The 9,962-nt window shown below is 37.0% G+C and overlaps 2 protein-coding genes across 7 annotated transcripts in view; one reads left to right on the forward strand and one right to left on the reverse strand.

The window, feature by feature from the left end:
* The window catches only part of hps3 (HPS3 biogenesis of lysosomal organelles complex 2 subunit 1), a 33,968-nt gene extending 30,234 nt beyond the window's left edge, over positions 1 to 3,734 (reverse strand). For 3 of the 6 annotated variants that reach the window (XM_008406302.2, XM_008406303.2, XM_008406298.2), the window contains exons 1-5: positions 3,647 to 3,734; positions 3,436 to 3,537; positions 2,472 to 2,624; positions 2,322 to 2,393; positions 1,535 to 1,628 (exon numbers count right to left, since the gene is read on the reverse strand). In XM_008406302.2, the coding sequence (XP_008404524.1) occupies positions 1,535 to 1,628; positions 2,322 to 2,393; positions 2,472 to 2,522 (217 nt within the window). In that variant the 5' untranslated portion in view covers positions 2,523 to 2,624; positions 3,436 to 3,537; positions 3,647 to 3,734. The remainder of the gene's footprint in view (positions 1 to 1,534; positions 1,629 to 2,321; positions 2,394 to 2,471; positions 2,625 to 3,435; positions 3,538 to 3,646) is intronic. The other 3 variants (XM_008406299.2, XM_008406305.2, XM_008406300.2) reach the window with 3 other exon arrangements.
* Positions 3,735 to 5,311: 1,577 nt separating this feature from the next.
* Positions 5,312 to 9,962, forward strand: part of LOC103463126 (uncharacterized) — a 39,037-nt gene continuing 34,386 nt past the window's right edge. The window contains exons 1-2 of the mRNA XM_017304344.1: positions 5,312 to 5,327; positions 5,999 to 6,151. The gene's annotated coding sequence lies outside the window, so the exon portion shown is untranslated. The remainder of the gene's footprint in view (positions 5,328 to 5,998; positions 6,152 to 9,962) is intronic.

A 9,962-nucleotide genomic window follows, 5' to 3' on the forward strand; every position in this document is an offset into this window, starting at 1 on the left:
GGTGAGGAGAAACTGTTCTTATCTATCGATTCAGTATAAATATCATACAGACATTAGGCTGTTGTTGTTGTGCTATTAGCTAGCTGCTAGCTAACGACTTTGCTAGCAAAGCAAGATAACAAAGCTTCTTCCCTGTATCTTTAATGATATCAGTCATTCTTTAGTATCGCTGATGCAATAGGGGCACATCGCCCGTCCAAAACAGATCATCTCCATAATGGATATATGTCCAATCTTCTAATTTCCTTTGCTGCATAATGTACATTTAATTTATTCTGGCGTTAGGTAAATGTATCTTGAAGGACTCACCCAGCATTATCATGATAGATATAAAGTGTGTAATTAAAGAAGGCGAAAAAACTCCAGTTTAGGGTCTGGTTCGCAGAGTATGAAGTTAAAATTTTTCCCCCAATTATTCAATGGGGGGGAAAAAATCTAACCTCAGTTATGAAAATAAAATTGTAATCAAAACTTTTGGAATTGTAATGATTTTTTTTAAAAAAAACCAAATAGTTTTGTTTAAAATACTTTTTTTTAAATAACAAATTTTTGTCTTGTGAACTTAAAAAGTTATTTGCCAAACAAACTTTTATTTGCACACATCAGAAATCTTTTATTGTGATTTTAGGCCCTGCAAACAATGTCATGTGAGAATCACAAGCAAAACTTTGAGTCACAAACAAAAACTTAGAATATGAAGAAAATATTTCTGACATGCGCAAATAAGTTTGTTTTGCAAAAAAAAATTCACTTCATGAGACAAATGTGTGATTTAAATGTTTAAAAAAAGTTGTTTTTTTAGCAAAACTCAGTAGTCTTCTCATGGTGACATGCATCAACAATTCAATTTTTGCTTTTGCGTTTGTTTTTCTGCAGTTCCACGTTAAAGTTTGATGCAGCTCTGCTTTCCTGAATGGACCGTCTTCATCTCCACTGCAGCAAACAGGCAGCTCTTTTATAGATTAGTCACTATAAGGTTGCATTGTGCCCTTGTTTATATTTTTAATAGTGTAATTCTGTAAAGACAAAATATGTCTGGTGGTCCAGCTCTGACTTACATATGTTGCTAAATTGCGGGTTTGAATATTGCAATACTTTCCTATAACAAAATAGACCTGCAGAAAGAAATTACTAATAAAATATCTAACATAGGCATAGTGTTATGCTCATATGTTCGTTAGCTTTGATTGTATACGTCACATTTTTGTAATTTATCATTGTTTATTAAACTCTGAAAGCTGAGTGGCTTTGTTAATATTCTGTCCTAGAAGGTGGTTAGATGGGCCCTTTTTGTTGTTGAGCACCTGCCCCTTTAGTGGCCTCTGCACGGCCCTGATGGAGAGGTTCTACCAAAAGTATTTATACACCTTCATCATCTCCATGTATTCTGACTTTAACCCCTCAAAATGTATTAAAAACAAAAATAAAAAGGCAGCAATATTAGAAAACTTACGGTTCTCTAATCTTGCTGTTCTCTAAAGGGGAGTGCATAATTTTCTGGGGAACGACAAGGGAGAAGAACAAGTGTCCGTACCGATGGAGCTGTGCTGGATCCTCCTCACTGTGCCCATGCTAGCAAAGCGGCATATCAGAGGGCAGCCGTCCGTTTCCAAATTGTACACCTCCACCTGGGTCCAGTTAAAACACATATATTAACATCTTTTACAAATACTTACCGTCAGATAAAGCATCACTCTCGAGAGCAGCTAGCTAACTAGCTAGCAATGTCGCGCTAGCTAGTTAGCTAGCTAGCATCGTCGCGCTAGCTAGCTAAGTAAACTTTATTAATACCGTGATGGGGGAAATTTATGTAGAACTACGACAGTATACTAGGGTGGAGTGAAGTTCAGTCAAACAGCAAAATATTTTCAGAATAATCTAAAAAATATTCTAGAAAAAACAAGAACATTTCTGAGCTCCAAAAATAAAAAAGATTTGCTGGAAAAACTCAGAAAGTTTGATTTTTCAAACTCATAAATGTTAAAGTTTAATCTAAAATTTCGATTAATCTAAAAATTGCAACGTTTTTTGGCGGAAATGTACAATGGCCCAAATATGCTGCCATGCACAACAGCAAAGAACAAAATCTCAAATTACAATAAACTGCTCACAAAAAAACATAAAATGTAAAAATAACTAAAACCTATACACCACATATAAAAACAATTCTTTAAAAAGAAGCTGTGATATCATAAAGTAATGTATAAGGAATAACTGTGTTTGAATATATCTACAACGAACAGGATGTTTTGCCTTTTTCCCCCCCCAAACACGTTGTCACAAATAAAAAGGGATAAAAATGAGGAATACTTTAAGCAGACCTTGCATCCTCCTGTTGTCACAACAAACAGCGCCCCGCCTCCACAGCACACGAGTCCAGGTTCCTGTTCCACCTGAGCAAAACACGTTGAAGAACTGTTCTTTGTTTGTTTGGTTTTTTATTTAATCTGGCTCAGCATCAGTCCATTTACCTGTACAATCTGCTGCGAAGCGAAAGGATGGCAGTTGTAGACATGCACCATGTTTGCTCCTACTTCTAGGATGTAAATTTAAATAAAACTGCGGTTCTTTCCACTCTGTTTGGTTAAATTACTCTTCTGCAGACTTCATCCATTGGAATACTGCTGGAAAATAACAACCAATAGGATTTTTTTTAGTCAGAATTGAAAATCTCGTTATAGTTACTGGTCAGATTCAGAACTGGAATAGACATATTGAACTAAGAACTGAAATATTTTCATCAGCAAACAGAATTCACTCTGATGCATTGTTTTGAGCTCAAAAAAAGAAAATCAGACACAGTTTAGGTTGTTTTGCTGCATACATCATTTTTTGTTGGGAGGTAAAACTACCACCCTGCAGCACAGTTTATTTCTCTTTTGATATAAAGAAATATTAAAGTGAGGGGGGGGGGGGGATCAATAGTAATTTGCATAAAATGGCGAAGTTCTAAAATAATAAAAAAGAGAATTAATGTTTCACTAAACAGAAATTGTACATAAAGAAATATATGTATAATGTACAATAATATAATGTATAATTGTGCACCTCCACCTGGTGTAAGGTTTTATAACTGGACTTAATTTAGATGTAAAAATAACCCAAAAAAAGGACTAAAATGATAATCCGGTAGTTTTCTACATGGAACAAAGCTGAACAACTCTGAAATTGTCTGTATTTACGATTTTGAACGAGAAAAATGTGCAAAAATAGTAAGAAAACTCTAATTTCCAAAGTTATAAAATCAGAAGCTGTGATCTGAGCTGATGCCAGCTTATATTACTATAATAACAAATTAAATCCTCATTACCATTTACATCATTACAGAATACATTTAGTCCAAACTTTGCATCATCATCATCATTATTATTGCCAATATCGAAACTAAAAGAAACATGAAGAGATTCTCGGAGTTGAAACTAAAATCTACTTCACCTTAATGGCTGTGAAAACAAAGCAGCGGTTCTCCTGCAGGATGTTTTCTTCCCTTACTAATCAATATCACATGCTGAGGTCTTGTGAGCAGCAGCTCTGGTTCTTTAAAATAAATCCAAACAATTAGTTACGTCACCACTTTAGCCCCATTCCGGTTTTAAATCATCTTTTACATACAATAAAAGTCACGTTAGCTAACTAAAGTACTTACATTATTATTACTACCGACGCTTTTTCTCTCTTCCTCATTGAGAGACTGCTGCAGTTTATTGATTTCATGCGAAACAGGAAGAGAGCTGTCCGTAACGACTAAGCGCCCGCCCTCTCTTGATTCTGATTGGCTCTTCAGGCTGATACTTTCCTTTGATTGGTTACTCAACGAGTATTATTAAAAAGGTGCTCAGTCTCGAAATTTTTTTAACTATTTAACGACCAAAGTAAGCTTTGTGTTATTTTTTAATGGTCGTTTATTAAAAATATGTAATTTGTATATTTAGAATGTCTTTCAGTTTTTCTGCAGACAATCTTCAGCTTGCTTTGCTTTTCGCATTTGCTGTTATTGTTCCGATGTAAACAGAAGTTGCCTATTTTCCSCTGTTCTAATGCGCAATAATTGCATAACCTACTGTAAGAATTCACTTAAAAACGTTGACGTTGAAAAACCTTTGACTTGTTTTTTTTGTGGCTAATTTGGTTATTTACTAATTATGTGATCACTCTCATATTTTTACTTTAGTCTTTAAAGTTTTTGTGTCWGATTACATCATTTAAAATATATATTATACTGACTCAACAGTTATTCACGGTACCTCCCCAACTTTTACCTGAGTACAGGCAGGTTGGATTTTTTTTAAATGTTTGTTTTATTTTATACAATCATGTTGAAGTAGGTCAAGTCTTCTGTCAGACTTACTGATTTTTTTAAAAACAAATTAAACGAGCAGGTGACTAATAAGGGAAATAAAAGCATTAATTTGGGGCATTGTTCTAACTTTAAGTACCACAAGGGGGCAGCAGTTGAGAAAAAAAGGCCTTAATGACACATGCATTCTGCCAGATGTGGACTTGTGTGCAAATGGAAATGAACATGTTTTACCTTTTCATGTACATTACTTGCATGGMTCAATATTTTGACTGCAAGAGYTTTATTTTGAAGCTTTTCTGGGGAAGAAAATTAATTTGATCAATGTAGATACATGAAAACAACCCTTGGCTGTATATTCAGTGTGAAATTGTAATTATTTTTGATTTAAAGCCAAGAAACTCTGATTTATTGTGAATTGGATTGTATCTCTGCAGGAAAAATAGCAATGCATTTGTAAACCATAATTTAATTCGAGTTAAAAGATTCACTGTCAGGATGGAACATCTTACTCTGCATTTCTTTCTTTCTTCTTTCTGCTTTTCTTAGATTTAAAAACACAGAAAACTACACTTTGTTGCTACTGTTGCAAAAAGCACAATCAACCAAAGTTTACGATTGGAATAATTTGCTTTAATTACCACATCATGTATGAATTTATTAGTCTCCTCAGCGCCCCCTGCTGGACCTGAACCACCAATGTATTAGATTTAAGCCTTCGTTTGCAGCACAGTCCGGGCTTTCTCCCCTTGATTTGGATTCTCTCCGGTAGATTTTCTATCGGGCCAATCAGCGARCAGGAAGAGAACTCGTAAACGATTACGTTAATTTTCTGCGCAGTTTTACTAATGGTGGTGGTGACGTGAACGAAGCTGAATGACATTAACAGCCACCTGGTTCSGATCGGCTCTTCTCTCTTCACAGTGCAGGATGGTTGTTTTTAGCGCAGACAACTTCCGGTGAAGTTTTCGTTGTGTCACTACATACGTCACGGACAAACTTAAAACTTCAACACAGTCCAGGCCTCCAGGTAATCATTTCTCAGTAGTCAAGCCCAGACGTAGGAAAAGGCTAGGACAAGAGGCTAACTTTTTACCAGGCTATGTTTTTATTGTACAAACCACCTTTTAGTTTCTAATTAAACACTTAGCTTAATGCTAAATATTTAGTTCTGAGCTAAATATTCGGCTAATGTGCAAATTCACTATTTAGATCAGTGAAATATTTAGCTTAGCTCAAATAGTTAGYTTTAGTTAACTAAATAGCTTGCTAACTAAATATGCAGTTTGATAGCTAAATATTTAATGTAGAGCTTACTAACCAAATATTTAGCTAGCTAACGAGCTAATTATTTAGTTAAATAACTTGAYAACTAAATATTTAGCYTGAAACTATGACTGAAKCACATTATAAATGCATAMATTTTAAAAAGGAAGTCTTTTRCCCGTCTTAYGAAAGGCTAAAAATAACCCAAATTGTTGTTAATTTTTGACTGTGACTTTACAAACGGCCCCCATACTCGCCCCTCCCCTCCGGCATCATAAGGTAACCCCAGCCAAACGCTCTGCAAGCAGCTCCTTTTATTGGTCTGCGCAGGCATGCAGGCAGGTTTGATGTGGGGAAACATTTATCTCCGTGCATGAGGGCAGAAACTCCCTCCTGATTGTGACAGGACGGTTCGGGTTTTGCTTCTCCCTGCAGGCTTCATCCGGGTGTCGGCAGTAACTCATCCTGGTAGTCCGCTGACTGAACTTTGCAGTTGCAGCGGAGGATCCAAACCAGCAGCGCCGTAGCTCCTGCAGTCAAACCTGCAGGTCTGCAAACCGCTATCAGCCGCTGGGCGAAGCTCACAAGGTAGGACGCGCTTTAATTCTGCATATGCATGTGATTTTAACAAAAACAAATTAGAATTGCATAACATTTAAAAAATAAAATCGCCTCACATTTACTGTATTTGCTGCGTGGGGTTTTGAAATGGCATGTGAAGGTGTTTATTTTTACAGATAGGTCTAAAGCAATGTGGCTTCGACTTACTGTACTGTCAATTTCCTGAAAAATGATTAGCAATTAAAATATAAATAATTGTTTCACCTAACCTAATTTGATTTCGACCATGTTTATCCAGTAAACATTAAGATATGCACCAATCAATACTAATAATTTAAAGTTTCTTTGAGGTTTGAGAGGCGATAGAAATTAAAGATTATCCCCATTATTTTTAATTCTGTGTTTGCAGCTCTGTCTAAAGTACAAGATATTTATGAAACACTAAGCTAAGCATGTTGTTTAAATGGCACTAAAAGAGTGTGAGTTTTTGCTTTTGTTGCATTTAATGACTGGAGGGAAACAGATTTTTCTGAATTGAACCGATCAATAGGGAAAAACAATCAGATTCAGATCTTTGCCTAATTGGCTGTGCATCTTTAGCATCTAATCAATGCTGCTGTAGTTGTTTGCMAAGTTTCGGTGCCTATGTTTCTCTTACTTTACTCTCACTACAAAAGCTTCTGGATGATTTAATTAGTCAGATCTAAGCTTAGATTGTTTTCATTAATGCAGAAAAAATAAATTGCTCTGTCATCGTCCAGATTACTGAGAAAAATGGGAGCAGCAGCATATTGTTGTTGGATTTCTACTCTTGCATAAATAATGATTTTGAAGAAAAAGAACATTATTTACTTGTAGATTTCAAACAAGTAAATAATAAAYCTGTGAAAATAAACTTCCAAGGAAACATTAAGTTAATGTGAGATCAGAACAGAAAAGAAACAACGCTTTGAGGCAAAACTTCAAGCCAAGTGGAAATTACTGATGCTGATGCACGGTGAAAGTTGGCTGGCATGTCACAGAACTACTGAGATGTTTGCTGCTTTGTGGCATTTTAGCTGCAAGTCCAGCCATGCTTTCTGTGCACCTGTGTGTCAGAGCAAGAGYCTGAGCTGAGAGCCTGACACCGAGATGGGCACAGATAGCTCCCAGAAGCTGTGATTTTCATCAACTGCCTCTGGCAGCGTCTGCAAGTGCGTGCAGACACRAAARCTACAAAGTTGCATGTTATCCATCTGTAAMRTGCTGKGAGCATGAGCAGGAGGACAAAATGACTTAAAAAGAAGCAAAGGAAACATGCAGCTGGTGTAATTTCAGAAATGCGAGGAAGGAAAAGAAAGAACTGGGGAAAGAAATATGAGAATTGTAGTGGTAAAAGCAGAAAAGGAGGTGAAAGGGTTTAATCAGTCCCAACTTACCTGCCTTTGTCTTTGTGTATGTTTTCTACACGACTAATTCCTACAGGTAAAATTAACTCAGATATTTACAGTCACTGTATAAAAACAGAACCATTTTCTCTTGCTGTTTAGATGCCACTCAGCAGAGATGACGATGTTACTCTAAAACCAACACAAAAAGCAAGAATACAGTTTTAAAAGTAGGAACTAAGACCTTTTCTTTCAGACATATTCTGCAGTTTGATGAAGCTGAAGTTGAAATATTTGGCCTTAATACCATTGCTGATATACCGAGCATCTCCTGTCTGAATGCCGTCTTAGATTGACCTGAACCCTCAGAGCCACATAAAGACAGTTACAAAGTCGGCCTTCTGTCGCATGAAGAACATTTACAGGATTAGAGGACTGATGTCTCAGCAACATCTAGAGAAACTCATTCAGTGCGTTTATCTTTAGTCGCATTTATTACTGCAGCAGCTTCTTCACAGGTCTGACTAACAAATCAATCAGAAAATTGATCCAGAACGCTGCTGCTGGCGTTCTGACTAAAACCAGGAAGATGGAGCAGATCACCCACTTCTACAGCCYTTCCAGAGAATAAACTTTAACATTTTCTGTTAGCTTTTAAATCACTGAACGGCTCGGCACCACAACACGTTAAAGATCTGCTGCTGTTGCCATAGCAACCTTCCAGACCTCTTCTGGTTCTGGTTCTGCTCTGCATCCCCAGAACCAAACATGGAGAAGCAGCATTCAGCTTCTATGCAACACAAATCTGGAACAGACTTCCAGAAAACTGCAAAACAGCCGAAACACTGRGTTCCTCTAAATCTAGACTAAAAACCAGCTGATAGGGCTGCTTCTGAAACATAATAAATTAAAATCAACATTTTGATGTGTAATGACGGCACTTTGAAAATGTAATGTTTCAACTGTTGATTTTTGTATTTTTATGATTTAAAGCACTTTGAACTGCCTTGTTGCTGAAATTTGAAATATAAATACACTTAACTGATTGGTGGAATATCGTCAAAATGACCAAAATAGCATCTTAATTACTGAAGTTAAAATGTATTTACCAAGAAATACACATCTGCATAGTCCAAACTTGCTTTATTTAAGCTTACCAGCTGATTTCCAGCATCACAACATCAGGAGCTGGAGGAATCTGGGTGGTGGTGATGCTGTTGTTATTTTTTGCAGCTTAATTTAATTGGCTGGATTCTTTGTCAGTCTAATGTGATTGTTGAAATGGATACCCTTGGACTCCAGAGGACGGCCAACGCTGGCATTGGAGAGTGGCTGAGTAAAAGGGGAGATTGTCCTCTGATGCTGCATTCGCTGCTCTGCTCTCCCAGTTTGTTCTCTGCCATAGCTACTTTGGTATGTGGCGAGTATTTGTCAAACAGCCAGGCCTGTTTAGATCATAAAACGCGTGAGTCTATTTATACTCCAGGGTAAAATGGATGCTCTAGAGACATGTGGTCATGGGAAACAGCTGAGGTCAAACAACAGGAAGAGGAGAGGAAGACAAACTCCCGAGTGACAGAGTCCACCTCGTTCTTTAATAATGAGCATATTTAAAATTTAAAAACCAAGAARTTTTGAGTGTTTTCCTCCCAAATCAAGCGATATAATTCTCCCTATATGCCCCCCCGCTCTGTTATCTTCCAACCTTTTCCAACCAGCCATGTGTAACCCCTTAAAATTTTACAAGATAAACCACTGATAGTCGGGGAGAAGCTTCCACGCTCCAAAACGAYGCACATCTGTTCAGTCGTCTTCGCTGCTCAGCCATAACTCCCATCATCTGGCTGAAAGATGCACTGCAAAGTCTTGATGTCTGTAGTAAAAGACGAACAAGGAGGCAGAGTGGTTTCACTGGCATKCGTACCTCTCGCTTATTTCCAGTTGTTAAACCTCTCAGACTTGTTGGCTCATCTTTAATCACACAGACGCAGTTTGACGTTAATCTACTTCCTAATTTCCTTTTAAAGAAGTGAAAGTATTAGTGGGTGGTAAATAAAATGGTCTATACCGTTTACCAGATTTTACCAGCTAGCTTAGATGTGTTTATGCTAAAGCTCACCAGTCTGATTGATGCTCAACCCTGATTTCATTTTGTTGTTGCTAAAATCAGATTATTATAATTTTTTGCATTGCTGTTCATGCTACTGATTTCCTTCTGTGTGAACGGCTTACGAAAAGACAATGTGATTTTGTTTCTGATTCACTGACACGTTTCTACATCAAACTACTGAAATTTTATGTTGGGGCAGGACGATGTGGCTGAAAAACGTATCACCACATAAGGGCTTCCCTATCAGTCAATATCGATAACTATTGATTAGTTTTTTTTGCTCGAAATATCTGAGATACTGCCCAACTGATGATGCGACCTTTTCTGCTTTATCCTCATTTTCATCTCAAGCTGTTGTACT

Source organism: Poecilia reticulata, linkage group LG4, assembly GCF_000633615.1.
Source record: "Poecilia reticulata strain Guanapo linkage group LG4, Guppy_female_1.0+MT, whole genome shotgun sequence".
Lineage (NCBI taxonomy): Eukaryota > Metazoa > Chordata > Actinopteri > Cyprinodontiformes > Poeciliidae > Poecilia > Poecilia reticulata.